Genomic DNA, 21,265 nt, shown 5'->3' on the forward strand with positions numbered 1-21,265 from the left:
GTACCGCAAAGGAGAGGCTCATGCTAACGCAGATGGCCTCTCAAGGTTGCCACTCGCTCATTCAGAGGAAACAAAGACAGACACGGTGCAGGTGTTCTATGCGTCGCAGTTAGAAACTTTGCCAATTAGCAGTGATGAGATCAGATGGGAGACTTTGTCTGACCCTGTTCTGTCAAGAGTGATGGAGATGGTTGCGACAGGATGTTTTCCTGCTGCTAAAGATGCTGAGGAGTTAGCACCTTTTCTGCTGCGCAGAGATGAGCTCACAATACAATAGGGATGCCTGATATGGGGTAGTCGGGTTGTAGTACCGCACCAGTTTCGTCCGTGTGTGTTACAGGAGCTACATTCCGCTCACCCGGGTGTGGTAAAAATGAAAAGTTTAGCACAAAGTTATGTGTGGTGGCCTAACATTGACGCCCAGATCGAGTCTCAAGTGAAATCGTGTCCTTCCTGTCAGCAGCTACAAAGAGAACCACGCTTAGCCCCTCTCCATCCTTGGGTTTGGCCGTCAAGTCCGTGGGAAAGGATTCATGTGGACTTTGCTGGTCCATTTGAAGGGCACATGTATCTGGTTGTGGTGGATGCTCATTCCAAATGGCCTGAAGTACAAATAATGGACAGAACCACTGCCGGAAAAACCATTCAAGTTCTGAGGAGTCTTTTTAGCATGGCATTCCCCAAATCCTGGTCAGTGACAATGGACCACAGTTTTGATCGGAGGAGTTCGACAAGGTTATGAGGTCCAACTCCGTCAAGCACATTCGCTCAGCACCTTATCAACCTGCCACCAATGGCTTGGCAGAGCGTTTTGTTCAGACATTTAAACATGTATTAAAATCGCTGAGAGGGATGGCTTCGGTTCAACGGAGATTGGACACCTTTCTGTTGACTTATCGCAACACTCCCCATGTCACAACTAAGGAGGCTCCTGCAATGCTGTTTCTAAAGCGTAGGTTGCGCTCTCGGCTGGATCTCATTAAGCCAAATGTGAGAGTGTCTCAAGATTCTCAACTGTTACGTCGTCTAGGTCACTCCAGAGAGAGACAGTTTGTGGTGGGTGAACCAGTTTTAGTTCATGACTACCGCAGGGGGGAGGAAAAGTGGACAGGTGGGGTAGTTCAGGAGCAAACCGGGCCTGTGTCGTACCAAGTGAAAGTTGGAGAACAAGGATTGTGGAGACGTCCCGCTGATCAGATGCCGTCACATTCAGAACCAGTGAATCAGGAGGGGCAAGACTCTGCTGTGAAATCATCGTCTAGTCAGCTGGAGTTACCCTCAAGTCACACTGTGGGTACTCCCGATCACATGGTAGCAACTGATCAAGGACAGGATAAAAATCAAGGATCCACAAAGACAGGGCTGGTTGATGCACCTGAGTTTCCTCAGGCTGATGTCACTCCTTTAAAAGAGTATATAAAATGTTATCCACTGAGAAAAACTAAACCACCTGCAAGATATTGTGTCTAGCGGTCTTACAGTTAAGAAAAAGGGTTGCAGTTATGTTTATTGTTGAAAATAAGTTTAAGCTACTCTTTAACTACCTGCTCTAAGTGGGGAGGAGATGTTATGTGTTAGAACTGTTATTTTGTTGGCGACCACAAGGGGGCGGCCATGGGCTTTAAAAAGGAACTGTTCAGTAAGACGAAGAAGTGTGTGTTGAAGCTGTGGAACAGAATTAAAACAAACTGAGCTTCCAAGTCCACCAGATGACTGATTTGTGCAGCACCAAAGGCCACAAACACAACCTGACCTTTATAATATCAATGGTCCCTCTCATTGTGAAAATTTGCACCATTGCCACTCATTTACCACCACTGGTCAGCATCGATGCGGACTCCATGTGCAGGAATAGCTTTAGCTGGACTTTGACATCCCTTCCTCTCAAACTGCCTTTCAACATATAGGGGAAGCTGCTGGCTTCCCACCTTAAGCTTCAGCACTAGTAAGTTGTAATGAGTCTTCCTCACTGCTGCGCTTATTATCTGTCCACACACTGCTGTTGATTCATCACCTAGTGTAGAAAAAAAAAGAAATTAGATCAAATTAGAAAAGAGCAGCATTTTATTTTTTCAAAGTGTTGACACAGTTACATTCATAGATCACTAACAAACTGAAACTCTGCACAACACGATTTTGTAATCACCTGCTCTTTCCCGAGTGGATTGATTCTTCAGTGCTGGGCCGCAGTCCACGTGCCTTTCTGTATAGGATTAAGGCAGCCTTTGACACCATCTCATCTAGATTAATTCTCTTCCAAATATTGATGATTCTTTCCAGACATTGGACTTTCTGCCTTAGTATTGTGTCTTAAAGAAATTCAAGAACAAAATGAGCAGAGGGAAAGCTGCAAGCCTGAACAAACCCTCCTGATACTCCCATCAAGTCATCAGTGTGTCAGTGAGAATGTTCCTTGTAAATAGGCTTCCCAGGAGTAACTCAGCAGTGCACATAAACCAGCAAAGTGAAACCACGTGCAATTTATTATGGTTACTTTAGAGCGTCTTGGGGGGAGATTTAAAGTCACATATGCCTTTTGTTCTGTCACTGGAGTGGCTCTGTCCAGAATGTGACATAATTAAAACAAAACCAAAGAACATCTGGCATTTTTCCAAGTTCATACTGTATTTTCATGTCTCAGTTTCATATCTAGTATGGGTATAGGCTTCACAGAATTAGACATGCATGTCAGAAGTACATGGCACTTCGGACAAATGACTTGACTACTAATGAACATGACTTTAAAAAATAATTCCAATGAAGTGGCATATCCTCTGGACTTGCTAGTGCTCAAGAACAGAACTTTGCTAAAGCTATTTGGTGCTTCAATTAGCCATGAAAAAACAAAACTTTAATTTTTCTCTCATTCAGCATGGAACAAATGTCACATAGTACGTGAAAAAATAACCCGAATGAGAACACAGCTGTTACATCTTTAGATTGATTCCAAATGACCTTTCCCACAATCTCTGATTTGGCTCATGTAATCTTTTACAGTTGACCTGGTGTCGGATGATGAGTTTCTTGAAATCCCGTCCATTTCCAGACAGAGAGCTGGGACCTATGAATGCACAGCGGTCAACAACATTGACACAGATCTGCAAACTTTGGACATCATTGTAAACTGTACGTATTTGAAGATCTACAAAAGGATTCTGTAATTTCTATTTATATGTAATGGACTACAGCTTAAATGTAAAAAATCAATCCAATTGCATTTTCCGTCTGATATAAATAATGTATATTGTGCAGCTATATAGTTCTAATTTAGAATTATTGTGTCTGCTGCTTCCTGCTGCAGATGCTCCAGCTGTGACAGAGGGCAGGGATGTTGGAGTGGCTCCTGGCCAGTATGGAGTTCTGGAGTGTGAAGCAGATGCAGTGCCCGAGGCAGACTTTGAGTGGTACAAAAATGACAGACGGTAAAGGGTTTTACATTTGCATGTTAAATTCCAATAAATAAAAACACCAGACCGTCTTTATTTTCGTACTGATCAGTTTTAATCAGTGTTTACAAGGGAGTAAGGATTTGCTGTGAACTGATTACATTTCAGCAATATGGTAGCTCACATGTTCAGTTCTTCACTGTTTTTTTGTTGTTGTTGTTTTTCTCTTTTAATAAAGGATCTTTACTGGACTGGATGACTTAAATATTATCAATACTGGATCCCTGTCACAGCTGACATTTTTTAATGTCTCTGAAGGTGATTATGGGAACTACACCTGTGTCGCCATCAACAAAATTGGAAATTCAAACACAACTTTTTTTCTGTATGGTGAGTACATTATTTGTTAGAAAACTTTAAAACAGTCACCATCTCAAAAGTTGTCATTTATTCTAATGTGAACGGCTTTTAAGCTTATAAGTCATTACCCACCGGGCACCGACATATCTTTACATATCTTAATCATTGCCATTTCAAAGCTCACAGCTATAGATATGTATTATGCATCTGATGACATCAATTCATTCCATTGAGCATCGCGGTTTAAATCTCTATTAAATGACTTTCCCACTGCTAGTTGTGTCGTGGTCCCATCATCCCTTGCAGGTTGTAAACAAACCATTTGGGTAGTTTTTTCCCACCGGATGGACACATGATGTCGATTAGATGCCCTTTCTGAAGATAAGAATATTTTCGAGCCCCTCCACACTGACAAAAACATACAAATCCTTTGTTTCTAAAATCCACTGGACTTTACTTAACATTGTAAGTCATACAAAATGGCAACTTCTTCCTGAAAAAAAAAAAAAGACAAATCACCTTTACAATTATTAAAAGTGACACTGCATCATGTATCATAACATTTTACCATATAATGGTGTTCATGGCTTTCAACACATCTTCTGATAAACTCCATTTCTGCATGGAAGTGGCCTTTTACACTTTACCAGCTCTCTGAAGAAAATTACAAAACCCTGAACATTTAACTCTGCAAAAACTGCACCTCTAATGTCAACATCTTTTCAGTGACTGGTGTGGGCTTGTTTCATGCTGCAGATCTTCTCAAATCGGGGCTGCAGCTGTGAGACTGCTATTCTTAGTTCATTTTTAATGTCCAGCTTTAATCTGCAGCAGAAAAACCTATCTCACATAGGTAAGACGTGGCAAATGGATGGAGTGTGGCCAGAGCTCTTTTACCTAGCAGTGGGAAATCTTTCTTCACTCCAATCCAAAATGCAGCTAGTGTCTTAGACTTAAACTCCAGCCTCATTGTTGAATCAGAGGTTACATCAATGAACTGTTCATTCTCTGTAGTGCTGAATTCGGCAGGTGGTGTTGCACTGAAGGGGTCTCGGATCCAGTCATTTTGTGTAGGATCCTGCACTGGGAAGTCCCTCTGGAAATGCTTTTGGAGGGGAGAGATGTGAGCTTTCATGCATGGGATCACTGTGTTCTGCAGCTTGTTGCCCTCAATGAATGACTTCAGGTTCTCAAATGAGTCTATATTTCCCTCTGTAACTCGCTGCTCCCACATCTCAAGCTTTCTTGTGAATGATGTGATTTTATCTGCCACATGTGGACGGTGTCTGTTGCTGCCCTGCATCTGCAGATTTAGCTCATTGAGTTTTTGAAACATGTCACTGAGGTACGCAAGTTTCATGAGTGACTTGTTGTTGTTGTTAAACTTGTGGGCAAGTTTATTTTCCTCCTCCTCCAAAAAGATTCGGATCTCACCCCGCAGTTCAAGACCCTGGATAATACCTTCACACGTGACAGCCATCGGGACTCGCTGTGAAACAGAACAGCTGTGTGGTCGGAGCCCATTTCCTCACACAGTGCAGAGAAAATACGTGCTTTGACAGGTCGTGTTTTAATGTAGTTCACTGTAGTGATGACATCCGTCATAACATCGTGCAGGTCGGGACTCAGCTGTTTAGACGCCAGCGCCTCTCGGTGTATCATACAGTGTATCCACTGCACGTTAGGGGAGACGCGCTTGATGAGCGCTTGCAGCCCCCCTCTTCTCCCAGCCATGGCCTGAGCCCCGTCTGTGCAGATCCCCACACAGTCCTCCCATTTCAGATCGGCCTCTCTCAAGTAAGTGTCAATTATTTTAAACAGTTCGTCTGCAGTGGCTCTGCTCGTCATTTGTTTGCAGAAAAGCAAATCCTCCGTCAAATCATCGGCATCAATGAATCTGACGTATTTTATTAATAAGCAGTCTTTATTACTGTCAGTCCCCTCATCCATCTGCAGAGCAAAGCGTCGGTCCCGTACCTTGTCATTTAGCTGCTCTTCTATGTCTTTTGACACATCATAAATACGCATTGAGATAGTATTGTTTGAGAGAGGAATGGCCTTTAGCTTGCTGGCAGTGGCTTCGTCGATCATAGTTGAGGCGATGTTGATCGCAGAGGGAAGTATTACCGTAAATTCCGGACTACAAAGCGCACCCGATTACAAGCCGCACCCACCCATTTACACGTGTTTGACTGCTTTTATACATACACAAGCCGCGTCAAAGTACAAGCCGCGCATGTGTTAGGCGATATTGTCATCCTGACAGATTAAGGCCAGCATCCCAGAGTGAGTGCAATTTATTAGCACATTGTGGGAGGTGCCAGCTTTGCCTCTGGCTCACGTATTTGAGTGTATCGACATCTGTCAAACAGCATGGACCTCTATTCTGTTCACAAGTTCCTCAGTTATGGTGTTTTTATTTCATTTTTTTTACTTATTGACAATCTAGGTATCACACATAAAATTACAAACAGTAACCATATAATCAACATTACATCCCTCAGTTATAATGAGGAAATTTACATCCGCGATTCCACATTTCCCATGAGTCTTAGGGGCTAAAGGCGGGGCCAATGCTCGGCTCGCCATACTGTTGTACATGTTTAAGAATGAGCAAGTATCAGCAGTGCATGGAGGGGTGAACGGGAAAAGCTCTCCTTCCGCTTGTGTCGCAGCAGCGTTATGGGAGTAACAGGACTGGTTAAAAAACACACCAGTAAAATAAAGCAGCGGCGACTGAAAAGCGCGCGCCTCAGTGCGGCGCGTGCGTCAGAATTCAGAAGCCTCTGCACTCCGCGGACGCTTCTGCGCCCCGCCCCGCGCGCTCCTTGTCTCCCCTTCCTATCTACTGCGACACCTCTGGCCAGGGCGGCTTCAAGGAGGAGCACTTCGTCCCCATTGTGCCGATGTAAGGAGCAAATAGTTTCTGTGCAGAGCAATCGGACTTAATACTGTACGTTTTGTGTATGAGGGGCGGGTGCGTTGTTACGTGTGGGAGCCATCAGACTGCCATCGGCCCCGCAGCTCAATCAGCAGGAGAAGATGTCTCCAGCTCACACGGAGGCTGTGAGTTTTTCAAAGCAAAATTCCGCTTTTACGGTTTCCTTAGAAACCGTAAATGGAGTGAAAATTCACTCCATGCGCTGTTCTCTCCGTCACGCAGCAAACCGGCTTTTCCAAACCCGTTGGTGACGGTGGACTTTTTTACGCTGCTTTTAACGATTGCTTTTAACTTGAAAGCTTCATCATATTGTAGCGGCGATCACATGCACGTTGGGTCTAATGGCCCCAAAGGATTCTGGGATGCGGCCGGGCATGCGTGTTTCATTTTGTTGAACCATGACTGAAGTGTCTAAGACCTGAAGTCAAGTCCATGCTGTTTGGCTGCTTAGAGGTGTGTTGAATATAAATGCCTTGTGCTAGAATACAAACTATTCACTGAGTTCGAAAGTACGTACATGGCGGCCGCCAATTAAATCCATAAATTAGCCGCGTCACTGAACAAGCCGCAAGGCTGTAAGCGCAGGAAAAAAGTAGCGGCTTGTAGTCCGTAAATTACGGTAATTCCTCGGCTATAGTGTGTGGCTTTTTACACTGAGCAACTCTGTAGGTAACTTTGTAGGAGGCGAGCTGAGCATTTGCAGGCAGGGATGCTGCTTTAGTAAAGCAACTCTGCTGTGCACGACAGTGTGTGAGTTTTTTTCTGATGAACTCCACCGGCTTGTCTTTGTGCTTGGGATGTGTTGTCTCCAAGTGGCGTTTTAATTTGTTCGGCTTCAGACTGTCGCAAGCTAGTATTTTTAGACTTTAGATTTTTAGAGGTCTTTCCTCCTTACCCACTGTTGTGCTGGTGAAGCCGAGTGCGAGATATGCCTCGTCATATTTTCTTGTCTTTACTTTTGAAGTTGCTACATTTGGTGAAGATTCATCATCTGGTTTGCGTTTAGCTGGGAGCGCCGTCACAAACTTGTCCATGCTGTTATGCTAGCATTGTAGCTAACCCGGGAAGCCGTCAGTGTTGCCAGATAGATTCACAGTTTTCCAGCCCAAAAGTCATCTGAAAACCGCCAGACTCAGCCAAAATACGCCCAAGGGGGGGGGGGGGGGGGGTGTGTGTGGGTGTGTGTCACGTGACAAGCTTGTGTGTATCATATATATATATATATATATATATATATATATATATATATATATATATATATATATATATATATATATATATATATATATATATATAATGAGTAAGGTATTGAATATTTCTTCAGTGGACCATTAATTTTCTTAACCCGCTCTATCCTCGATATAGCCTGCGTCCGGCTCTTTCATACTTGTGCTGTGCTGGAGCGCCCGACTATCGTGTCAACCCGATGCTATGATTACCGTATTTTGCACTCTCTGTGTAGGACACACTGAGGAGAACAGGGGAAAACAACTCTCAGCTGCAGAGGATGTGAACAGGTGAACAGGTAGAGAGGCGGGGCTTTGGCTTCAGATTCTGTCAGAGATGGAAACACGGGCGTCAGATTAAGACGCAGCTTTCACTGCGGAAGTTGAAGCAGAGACTTTCCCTGGGATGATTTTATGAACTCACACATGGAAACATGATTACCAAATTGAACTCTTCAAAATAATAAACTTGATCTCTCCACATTGTCTGTGTCTACCATGCATTGATGTAAACAGACATCGCTCCATGCAGCGATCAGACCATATTTCTAGCTCCGCCCACACGCGACCGCGGTATCATCCTTTCTAAGAGGAGGGGCGTTTCACACCTCTAACAGGTTCTAATGACAGAGCCCCTTATCGTCTCTGCCTGGTGCGTACACGGAGCTTCAGTACATAAGACTCCAACAGGCACACAGCCTAACGTAGTCCGTTATTATATATTCATAAGGGGAAAAACCCGCCGAACCGACCCTAAAACCGCCCAAATTATGCATACCCGCCCAAAGCCATTTTTACCCGCAAATTTAGAACCAAAACCGCCCAATTGGGCGCGCCCCCCAGTTTGGGAACCACTGCTGTAAAGGAAGTTCCCCCTGTAAAGTGATATCAGCTAATAAAGCTTTTAATGGTATTTTTTCAAAGGTTTTCAGCTCTAGATCTTTCCATCCTGCAGTGTAAACTGGAGAACACATGCAGATAAGAGGCCTCAGCTGGGCAGCACAGAAGTAATCTTGTAGACAAGGAAGATTTCTGCCACCTTGATCTGTTTTTAATTATAAGGTTTTATGTTTAATTCTGGGTTTTTTACCTCTCCATATGTATCTTGAAAACTTAGTAGGTCATTTTTGAACATAAATATGTAATCTAGACGAGGGTACACATTATGAGGATGTGAGTAGTGAGTATATTCTCTTTTTGTTGGATTATTTTCCCTCCATACATCAACTATTCCCATTTCCTCCATGAGATGTCTCATCATTTTCCCAATCTTTCTATAGTTCCCTTTGCCATTTGAGGAATCGAGTGAGTTATTCAATACAATATTGAAGTCTCCGCCGCATATCAAGGTTCCTTGACTTTTTGCTGAAATTAATTCAAAAATATGTCTATAAAAAGACCAGTTGCTACCAGGGGGAATGTACACATTTAGTAATGTTATTAGAATACTATTGATTTTTCCTGTTATCATTATGTACCTGCCTTCTTTGTCTTCTGTATTCTGATATATGTTCGTAATTCACTGCCCCAGCTATCAGGGTGGCCACTCCTCTCCTCCTTCCTGAGCTATGGGTAGAGTAAATAATGTGTTTAAAGCCCATTTTATTCAACTTTAGATGCTCAGCATCTGGGAGATGTGTTTCTTGTAAAAATAATATTTCTGCTTTATCTTGTTTTAGTGTGGATAATGTTTTCCACCTCTTAACTGGATTATGTAAGGCATTGATATTAAGTGTAGCCAGTTTTACATTTCTGTCATACATAATGTTCCACATTTGAATTTTTTGCACATGTATTCCCTGCTCCTCATTTTGAACACTAAATTCTGAACAGAAAGAAAAACTTAACAGTTGAACATAACTAAAAACAAATGTAAGTAACGTAATCTTCCAAGGTAGGGGTCTTAGAAATAGACCGTCATGCTTCCGGTCATGGACAGGTGAACAGAAGCAGAGGGCATGCCTAGTCTACAGTCGTCTATGTAATTACCTGTGCACTGCGTGCATGTAGCAGACTGAATGAGACCTATTTTAAATAATCTTTGTCCGGTGTAGTGAATTCTGTGGAGAATCTTGTATTGGATAAGTTGCAGATTAGGACTTTTGGTCATATTAAAGGCATTCAAACAGATCTGTAGCCAAAATTGATCACTAGAATTCAATGATAGCTCAGACTATCATTTTGTCATGGGTAAGTAAATTTTGTCTTCTGTGTTAGATATCAGTTTGTAAATTTTGGAGGTAAGCTTTGGATTCTTAAGGTCAATGAAATGTGTTACTGTAGGAGGAGGAAGTTCTAGGTCTATTTGGGTCAAGCGGTATTTAGTACTTATAGTTGTTTTGAGTTGCTGGTATTCTAGAAATGTCTTTTTAATAATCCCATAAATTGAGGAAAATGTTTGGAGGGGTATAAATGTTCTATTCTGAATTATATGCTGAAACTGATGGATCCCTTTGTTCTTCCATGAAGTAAAGTGAATGACGTTTTTGTTTAGTAAGATGTCAGGGTTGTTCCTGATTGCATGGAAATATTGTAAAATGTTGTTTTTTAAGAAAGTCCCACCAGGCTGTTAGAGATGAGCTGATGTTTACACTTCTGAAGCACTTGTTTTGTTTCATTTTGGGATTGAAAAAAGGCAAATTAGAAATATCTAGCTTATCACAGAGAGTGTTCTCTATATCTATCCAAGATTCATCTAACACACCAGGTTTAAGTCGTTTTAAGACATAAAGTAAAATACAGTGGTGGACAAAATAGTTGTTACCCCTCAGTTAAAGAAAGAAAGTCCACAATGCTCACTGAAATGACTTGAAATGTTCAAAAGTAACAATAATTTAAAATGTATTGAAAATTAAATCATCAAATTCAGCCATTACTTTTGAGTTGTTGATTAACAGAATTATTAAAAAAAAAAAAACTAATGAAATAGGGCTGGAAATAAATGATGGTACCTCCATAACTTAATATTTTGTTGCCCAACCTTTTGAGAACAATCACTGCTATGAAACGGTTTCTGTATTTGTCAATGAGCATTCTCAGGTTTGTCTCAGGTTTGACGAGTGTCTTCTCCAAATGGCATGTTTCAGCTCCTTCCACTGATGTTCAATGGGATTCAGATCTGGGCTCATAGAAGGCCACTTCAGAATAGTCCAACGCTTTTCTCTGAGCCATTCTTGGGGATTTTTGGCTGTGTGTTTTGGATCTTTGTCCTGTTGGAAGACCCATGACCTGCGACTGAGACCAAGCTTTCTGACACTAGGCAGCACATTTCTACCTAGAATGTCTTGATAATCTGGGGATTTCATTTTAACTTGCACAACTTCAAGACCCCCTGTGGCAGATGCAGCAAAGCAGCCCCAAAACAGAACTGAGCCCCCTCCATGTTTCACAGTAGGGACAGTGTTCTTTTGGTTGGATGCTTCATTTTTGAGTTTACGAACAGTGAGCTGATGTGCCTTACCAAAAAGCTCCAGTTTTGTCTCATCTGTCCAAAGGACATTTTCCCAGAAGCTTTGTGGCTTGTCAACATGCATTTTTGCAAATTCCAGTCTGGCTTTTTCATGATTTCCATTCAACAGTGGTGTCCTCCTTGGCTTTTTCATGATTTCCATTCAACAGTGGTGTCCTCCTTGGCTTTTTCATGATCTCCATTCAACAGTGGTGTCCTCCTTGGCTTTTTCATGATTTCCATTCAACAGTGGTGTCCTCCTTGGCTTTTTCATGATTTCCATTCAACAGTGGTGTCCTCCTTGGCTTTTTCTTGATTTCCATTCAACAGTGGTGTCCTCCTTGGCTTTTTTCTGATTTCCTTTCAACAGCGGTGTCCTCCTTGGTCGTCTCCCATGAAGTCCACTCTGGCTCAAACAACAAGGAATGGTGCGATCTGACACTGATGTACCTTGATCTAGGAGTTCACCTTTAATGTCTTTGGAGGTTGTTCTGGGCTCTTTGGATACAGTTCCAACTATCCGTCTCCTCAATTTGTCATCAATGTTCCTCTTCCATTGTCCAGGGAGGTTGGTTACTGTCCCGTGGGTCTTAAACTTCTGAATAATATGTGCCACTGTGGTCACAGGAACTCCAAGCTGCTTAGAGATGGTTTTATAGCCTTTACCTTTACCATGTTTGTCTATATTTGTGTTTCTAATGTCCTTGACAATTCTCTCCTTGGCTTTCTGGGCAATTAGTTCTCAGTCTTTTATGGAGGTACCATCATTTTAGTCCAGCCCTATTTCATTAGTTTGTTTTTTTAAATAATTCTGTTAATCATCAACTCAAAAGTAATGGGTGATTTTGAATATTTAATTTTCAATAAAGTTTAATTTATTGTTACTTTTGAACGTTTCAAGTCATTTCAGTGCGCATTGTGGACTTTCTTTTTTAAATTAGGGGTACCAACAATTTTGTCCACCACTGTATGTTTGCGGAATAGTAATCCTGAAGGTTAGGTAGGCATAGACCTCCTATGTCTTTAGAGTTTTGAACAGTTTTAGGACTGATCTTTGGTGATTCAAATTAATTTAAAAAAATCCAATAAAGCAGAGTGATACGGGGGGCTGTGAAAAGAGGAAAAGGGAAAAAGAATGCAACACATATGTTGTCATACTTCCAAAAGTGCTGGTAGACAGATGAATGGGAAAACAAGAACAGAATTTTAAAAAATCAGTTTCTTTTAAAGAGTGAAACATAACTGTGAGTTTTTGCTAAATATAATCCTTTTATTACATTTTAGCTGTAAAATTACCATACTCTAGTCTACACAAATCTGTACGGGTGTATAGCTCCAATATATTCTTACCACTTTTGTTGTACCCTCAATGTTAATTTGGGGTTGTGAGGGGCTGTGGGCTAGCGGGTGAGAAAGTAAACAAAAGCATCATGGGAAATAAGCGGCTCACTTCCACGCCAACAGTCCAACCCCAAAATTCATAGGCAAGTTTTTGATAAACTCCTGCCGTTTTGCAGAAACTATGTCCTAAAAGACCTGGGAACACTTTTATAATTGATCACAAGCTGATCAGAATGGGACTTTTAAGAGTTGAGGACTGATTCGAAAATTACGAGCGAACAGATACGTTCTAGAAAGGAAAGTAAGGAACTCCTTAATGTGGTCCGGGGAGGGAGGGGGCTGTCAGGTGTCCTGCTTTCAAGCCCTGTCATTATCCCGCCCCCAACAGTCATTTACCCCACTGTGATTGGTTGGTCATCTCCGTGCACGACAATGAAAAAGTGTCATTCATTAAAACTGGCGGGCTGCAGTAACATTAAATTTTCATATTAAGGCGGGGGCCGCAAAATATCATCTTGGGGGCCGCAAATAGCCTGCGGGCCGCGAGTCTGAGACCCCTGCTGTACACTCTGGCACTGGTACACCAGCCGCAGGTCGGAATAACGAATCAATAGTTCACTTACTCATAGCTCAGACGCACATATCAGGTTGTGATGATATTTGTCTCCGTTTCCTTCCCACAGATGTTTACGCGCGCGCGAATATCTGTAGGCCCCGCCCCCTCCACATATCTTAGCCACTTACAGTGACTTATTCTTCTCACATGCAGTGGCCGCCTCACAGACGGGCATCACGCGAGTGTGTGCTCGCGTTTCATGGGTATGTGTGCGAGTGTGTGTGTCTGCCTGCGTGCGTGTGCGCTCGCGTATCAAATTATTTCATTGCTCATTGACGTGCCCCTTCCACATTTAATGTATAAAAAAATACGTAGGGTGGGGGAGGCAAATTTACTGGTCGCACATGTGCGACTGGATGTAAAATTCAGTCGCACACTCTCAAATTTTGGTCGCAAAATGCGACCAGTTGGTCGCAGTCTTTTTTTTTTTTTTTTTTTTATACACTGTATTTTATCCCACGAAGGGAAATTCTTTCTCCGCATTTGACCCATCCCCTTGGGGAGCGGTGAGCTGCAGCCGAAACCGCGCTCGGGAGGCAGTAGCGTTAAGGGTCTTGCCTAAGGACCCTCACTGGGTGATGTTAACTGCTCGCCATTGATATGGTAATTGCCCCCAGTACCATTGCTCATTCCCCTCCGGGAATCGAACCCTGGTTTCCTGCATGGTAGCTTCCCACCTTACCAACCGAGCTACCCAGCCGCAGTCTGGAGCCCTGAGTGACGTGACGTGTTCTCCCTACCATGACAAAGCTGGATAAAAGAGGATTTCATGAAATCCATGGACACCAGTGAAGATCACAAATCTTCGAAGAAAAAAGGTTCAGAGCACTGTCTACTGGGTCTGGATGACCCAACTCCCAATGTTAAAGTGCCTAGGATAGCACAAGGGTTAAGCAATTGGTACCCCATTTAACACTGTTTTCTTTTTATTTTTGTTTAATAAAAGTCTGGTTAAAACATTACAACATTAATTACTGTCTTTCAGAAAGAAGGATTGATAGCCAGATGAATCAGTGTAGTAGATGACTAGAAGTACACTACAAGTCCAAGCAATGCCTATGTATGGTAATAAAAGATTTACCTAACACAAAATATGGAAAATTTTAAGGCCTATACTGTATCCGTGTTTATCAGTGTAACTTGAATGTTTTGGTTGCTTGCTTTTTTGGCATTTTATCAACAATGTTTCATCTTTTTTTTTTGCAAATCCAATGGACCCTCCATCTGGCATTGGCTTCATTTTAATTGTAACATGCTCTAATGTGAGTATCAAAGAATTCTTAGTGCCCCCTTGTACCCCTAGATTTTATCTTTACGCCTATAGAGACTATATCGTGACCACAAAAGTAGAAAGTGGCTTAATGGGGACTATACACTCACCAGCCACTTTATTAGGTACCCCTTACTAGTACCATATTAGAATCCCTTTTGCCTTAATCCTTGGTGGAATAGAATCAACAACGTTCTGCAAACATTCCTCCCTGGTCCATATTGACATGACAGAATCCTACAGTTCCTGCAGATTTGTCGGATGAACATCCATGATGCCAATCTCCCATTACACCACATCCCAAAGGTGCACTATTGGGTTGAGATCTGGAGACTGTGGAGGCCATTTGAGTCCAATTAATTCATTGTCATGTTCAAAAAACCAGTCTGAGATGAGTCTGGCTTTAAGACATTGCACCTTTTCCTGCTGGAAGAAGCCATCAGAAGATGGTAAATGTTGTTATAAAGGGATGGACATGGTCAGCAACAATAATCAGGTGGGCTGTGGCATTGGAACCATGCTTAATTAGTCCTAAGGGATCCAAAGTGGGCCAAAAAATATGCCCCACAACATTACACCACCACCATCAGCCCAATCAATTAACACAAAGCAGGGTGACATGCTTTCAAATTGTTGACGACAAATTATGACCCTACCATCTGATTGTGGCAGTAGAAATAGAGACTCATCACAGCAGACAAGGTTTTTACAATCTTTTATTGTCCGGTTTTGGTGAGTCTGTGTGAATTGTAGCCTCAGTGACATCTGAACCGTTGGGCGCTTCATACGTCATCAACCACGTGATCTTTGCTAGTTGACACACGCCCCAAAACATTGTGCCGAACCACTCTGTTTCATGAAGGTGAAACACGCGCTTCTGCACGTGAAACACGTGCAGAAGCGCGTGTTTCACCTTTTCCCACAAGGTTGGGAGCATGGAATTCTTCAAAAATGATTTGGTATCCTGAAGCATTCAGAGTTCCTTTCACTGGAGCTAAGGGGCCAAACCCAAGTCCTGAAAAACAAGCCCATTCGGTCCAACAAAAAACTGTTACAAATATAATTGATATGAATAAGGTTTAGTGTAAATTACAAAAGGGGTTTATATCTGGTGTGTTAGAAGATTCATAACCACTTTTGTAAAAGTAAAATATGTCCAGCACAAGAGGTCTTCAGCTCTCATCTGTTTGCTCAGCTGTTGGACAGAAAAAGTTAAAACAATATATTTATTTTTCTGATAATTATTTACAGAGCCTATATCAGGCAAAATTAACTTTTTGAGACTTTGATTCTGTTATTAGGTGAAGAATAACTAAAACGGACATTGCACTATTTGCAATTGTTTATTTTGGGTCCAACAGTTTCAAGTGATTTTTAGATTAATGTCATATGACATATAAATTCACAAAGGGCCACAATCCATTGCTTTCATGTAATTGTCTTAAGTCCAGGAAAGTATGGAGGATTGTGTCAGGAAGGGCATTTAATGTAAAATCAAATCAAAATCCATCATGCAAATCGCAAACAGAATTTTCATACCAAATTGTTTGTGGCCTAGTTTATTAACCAACCAATAGGCTTCTACTATTATTCACCTATTATTCATTTTATTGATTCTTATTACCAGCTAACATGCAGCACTAATAACTTAAAAGGAAATTATATATATATATATATATATATATATATATATAAAAACAATCAAGCTCCCAGTCCTCTGGTAGAGGACCCGAGCTTGTGTGAGAAACCACCCGCGGAAGGGTGAGAGGGGCGTGTGTGTATATATATATATATATATATATATATCTTTAATAAAATGCATTTTTCTTCTGCCAGGTCCAAATGCAGTTCAAGATGGAAATGGCATATCAGTGGGACTGCACTTTCACAGCTGGGTCCTCTTTATAGTGTTTATCCCCTTCTTACTCCGGATTTGAGGACATTTGGATTTGCCACAAGTTCTTTTGAAAATGTGTTTTAATGCATAGGCATAACTTTAAACTTAAACTATCATAAGGTATTCCCCAGACTGCTGATGTTGACTTACTGAATGTTAAAATATGTTGTAACTTATACCTAGGTGGGTTTTATTCAGTTTGTTTCTCTCATTTCCCAGGTTTCCCTGAAGATTGAAATGCTTTATTTTTCTTGTGTATTTTATAATAGGATGTATTATCCTAAGCATTTTTAAAAAGGATACATTTGATCTTTCATGTGAATAAAACAGATTTTTATCTATCCTTCATACTACCCCGAATTTACACTGGTCCGTCTGTGGTGCATCTCCCTTGCTTTGCGTGAGGAGTCACTGTCACGACTGTCAGTTTACAGTAGCCACGGTTACATGGGCACAATACCTTCATCGGATCAATGGTCGGATTAAAATTCAACCGTGCACATGGGATCAGAAAAACTTTTTCCGATTAGAACAAACATTCACATGGTCTCACTTTCGGTCGGAATAAATCATTTGGGCATGCGCAGTAGTGTTAAAAATACCGGAAGAGGAAATGAGTCCCACAGTAAACAAACCTAGCTACCGTATACATTTATGCAGCAGCTCAGTAATATACGAGACGATCTTCCAAACATGCTTTTATTAATGTTATGAATATTATGAAGCGCCTGTTCGCTCATGATTTTATTTTTAATCCGTGTGGTCAGTGCTTTTTTTGTGGAAGAAGAACGGAGCTCCCAGGAGAGGCTAACACGCGCTGACAACATTAGCCTTGTTGGATGAACATAAATCCATGGAGGAAATGCTGCAATCTGCATCTTGGCTGCATGTAAATATTTCGGAATAACATCAGCCTTTATTTAGTCTGGACACGACTAAATGAGCGACATTTCTGCTTTGAAAAACTCACACACCGCCCCAAAGCCGCTGTGTGAGCTGGAAGTCCGAGCTCTGCTCGGACACACGGTTCTCCTGCGTCCGGCAGCCGCTAACCCAGAGCGGCGGGACGGATCACAGTCTGAAGTCTCCCACACATAACAAAACAACAAAATACACGGGTAACAAAGCATCCTCTCTTCCCTCAAACACAAAGTTATTAATCCAGCTGCTCTGCTCAGAGTCACAATTCACTCGGTCCACCGGCACCTGAGCCAGGAACACGCAGGGTCCAGACGTCACGGGGCACAAAGCACTCCTCCCCGACACCCCCCTCGTGAGGGGTGTAAGAGAGGGGAGAGGTGAAGAGCCAGCGGGGCGAGAGCAGAGCGGCGCTTCGCACCGGGCGTCCGCAGAGCAGCCGGTTGATCCTGTTTGAGCTCCAACACAGTCTATGCATGACGTTAAACCAGAGCAGTAGTGACACACGATCGGAATGAACTGTTTACATGAACAACAATCGGTATAGCACACCTACCTCGATAGGAAAGAAATCTTGATCCAAACGAGTCTGATCAGGGCAGACTATTCCGAACAGCGTGTCTACATTACGCATTTACCTTCCGATCAGGCCTTCATTCCGATTCCTTTTGTCCATGTAAACTCAGCTATTGTCTCCCATGAATCTCCACTCTGTTCTGGTTTTTTGTGTCAACTTAATTCAACAGAGAGGCACCACAGATGGACCAGTAAACTTTTTGGAGATTTATTATAATATTTAGCAGCTTCATTTCCTGAGGCGAGGACTTTCTCATGGTTAAACCCTTTGGATCTTTGGTTCTACAGCAGCAAAAGAAACAGACTCAGACACAGACACTCACTGTCTTTCGTGGGGGTTGATGTCCACCTATCATATTTCCCCTTCCTTTTAGTGCTTCAGTACATGTCACCTATCTCCCATACTTCTGTCTCTGTCACACCTGCCACCCCGGCCCTCTCTCTCCTTACCGCACTCCCACATTAACACACTTCAACTGTGAGAAACAGGATTAAAAAAACAAAACAGGGAATGTGTTTGGGGTTGTTGTTCTGCTGGTGGAAGATCCAGCCACATTTCATTCTCTATGTTCTCACTAATGCGAGTTTCGATTCATTCTCTTCGTCCTGTTGGATCTGAGAGATAACAGCCCCATAGCATGATATCTTTACTCCCATGCTTCAACACAGCATTTTTTCAGGTGACATTTATACCAAAGAGGCACGCATTTGTAACAGAGTTCAATTTTGGTCTAATCTGACTGCATGACTTTCCCACTATCCACCTCTGGATCATCCAGATGGATCATTCTCTAGCAAAATCCAGACAGGCCTGGACATGTTCTGGCTTAAGCAGGGTGACATTTGGAGCACTGAATCCATGATAAGATCACGTGTTACTATAGTAACCTTTGTTACTGGGTCACAGCTCTCTGACCAGTGCAGTCATGCTCTGTTTCTTTGCCCTTCTCTAAATTATTTGTTCCACCAGGTGTGATCTTTCATGAAGCTCCAGGTGGAGGGAGATTATCAATATTTTTTCTTTTGTCTTCCATTTTCTAATAATTGCTCAGATAGTTAATATTTTTCCTCCAACAGCTTGTTTATTGTGCATTGGTTCACCCCAGTCTTGTTCAGGCCTACAACCTTGTCCCTGGTGTCCTTAACCGGCTCTTTGGTCTTGGTGAGGAGGTTTCAGTCTGACTATTCAAGGATGTGGACAGGCGTTTTTAACACAGTTCAAACAGTAGCCAGAAATACAGGTAGCCAGTAAAGGATTGAAGAACTTCTTAAAGTAGAAGTAACAGGTCTGTAAGGAACATAATTCTTGCTTGTTTTTAGGAGCTAAATACTTATTTTGTCCACCATTATACGAATGTATTCTTTAAAATCAAACAATGTGATTACCTTAAATCCTTTTTTAACATTCCGTTTCTCACAGTTGAGGTGTATCTTAGATGGACATACCTATCTCCCATCTCTTTTAGGGGGACAACTTGAAGAATCGCTGACTGCCAAATTCTTTTCCCCCATTGTAGAAATGCATACACTTTTGTTGTTCCTTTTTTATGTGGACACCTTGAAAATGGCCATGTGCTGTAAAAATGGTAAATGGCGTATACTTATATAGCGCTTTTCTACCTACAAGGCCCAAAGCGCTACAGTCACAGACCCATTCACACACACATTCACACACTGGTGGCGGCTCCACTGCCAAACACTGGCGCCAACCTCCCACCAGAGGCAAGGTGGGGTTCAGTGTCTTACCCAAGGACACTCCCAAGGACACTTTGACTCATGGGTGTGCAAGGCGGGAATCGAACCTGCATCCTTACTATCATGATCACGACTGCCCTACCACTGCACCACGGCCACCCCATGGCTGCTGTACTTGTTTCAAGCTGTGAATGGGCAGTAAGACCACTTAGGAGGAAAAATTCTAGTTGGGAAAAGACACAAGAACCCACAAACAATATAGGTTTCAACAACAATGCATTTATAACCTGCCTTTCAGAAACAAGACAAACATGGTGATGTAACAGCAAAAAGCTATTGTTCCTTTTTATATTTTTATGTTTCTTGGATTTGGAAATAAACACCCTGAACATATTCTGTTACACTTGCTTTAGTAAAGGAAGGGTCACCAAGGTTGCTGGGTTTATACTAGCAGTTGGAGTGAGGGCAGGACACACTCTGAGCAGGAAATTCAGTTCATTGCAGGTCAATCCTAATTTCAGCATTTAGTTTTTTGCAGGCTCACTCTAAAGACACTCCTAACCTTAACCACAACTTTAATTGACACTTTTGCTACAATCATAAACATTTTTTACCATCAGAATCCATGTCCCATTACTTACATATGGGTGATGAAACCAGATGTGCTACAAATAAGAAAACAAAAGGTGACCTTCCACCTCTGAAACACCGAATGCCATCAAAATATATCAAAAAATGTTTGAGAAATCCTTTAGATCTTTTTTACAGGCTGCATTTGATTGTGCTAAATACTTGCTTAAGTAAGTTTGCTGTAAATGTGGCTGTCCCCCACAGCTGCATTGACAACCTGTTGCTGAAATATTTCTCCTGTGTAACTTTGTGAAGAAAACAAAATTCAGAAATGTTCTGCTGTGTGATGCAGTATTATGCACTGGGTCTTGTAACAAGTCACTTTGGATTTTTGTTTATTAAAAAAGTGAACAAAACTAAGTGTTTCCTTGTTTGTTGTCTTAGATAGAATTTATTTATTTTGTAATATCTTTCTAATTGTGTGTGTTTGTGTTTTAATGCACGCTTGCATGTGTATGTATGTGTGTGTGGTTTACAGTTGGAATAGCTGAGTACAGCCCTTTTTAGAGATTTTTCAAGTGATTCACAGGCGTGTGTGGTGAATGCACAAATGAATGTTCCACCATCTGGTCAAAAGTCAGTCGGATGATCTTTTGCAGGTTTTGAGGAGTCACATGTTCATTTGTCAGAGCAGATGGAGTGTCCACTAGACTCATCATGGGTTACCTCTGAGCTTCAAAGGGACCTTAGCTCCTGCATCACCAAATGGTTTTGTCCGACTTGCCACCTGTGGTCCTCGCCACGGCGGAGGAGCTTGGAGCGGTCGTGGGTGCTGTTCATGTCCGCCATGCGGTGCTGTTGGATACCTTGTTGTGGGCAGTCGTTGCCATTTGTCCTGAGCGCCACAGATGCCATTTCCAGCTGCTGCTGGGGGAACCCCTGGGTGGCTCACGTCTCCCAGGAGGTGGATACCTGTCCTCCTGTCCCGGCTTCCGATACCTGAACATTGCTGCAGGTCCTG

The 21,265-nt window shown here is 42.2% G+C and overlaps 1 protein-coding gene across 3 annotated transcripts in view; it reads left to right on the forward strand.

Annotated features, from left to right (window-relative positions):
* Window positions 1–20,660, forward strand: part of ntm (neurotrimin) — a 137,308-nt gene extending 116,648 nt beyond the window's left edge. For 2 of the 3 annotated variants that reach the window (XM_078931043.1, XM_078931042.1), the window contains 4 exons: window positions 2,998–3,126; window positions 3,302–3,422; window positions 3,625–3,776; window positions 16,425–20,660. In XM_078931043.1, the coding sequence (XP_078787169.1) occupies window positions 2,998–3,126; window positions 3,302–3,422; window positions 3,625–3,776; window positions 16,425–16,525 (503 nt within the window). In that variant the 3' untranslated portion in view covers window positions 16,526–20,660. The remainder of the gene's footprint in view (window positions 1–2,997; window positions 3,127–3,301; window positions 3,423–3,624; window positions 3,777–16,424) is intronic. The other variant, XM_011473259.4, reaches the window with a different exon arrangement.
* Window positions 20,661–21,265: the final 605 nt, after the last annotated feature.

This window comes from Oryzias latipes, chromosome 14 (assembly GCF_053564925.1).
Source record: "Oryzias latipes strain Hd-rR chromosome 14, Olatipes_Hd-rR_3.1".
NCBI classification, from domain to species: Eukaryota; Metazoa; Chordata; class Actinopteri; order Beloniformes; family Adrianichthyidae; genus Oryzias; species Oryzias latipes.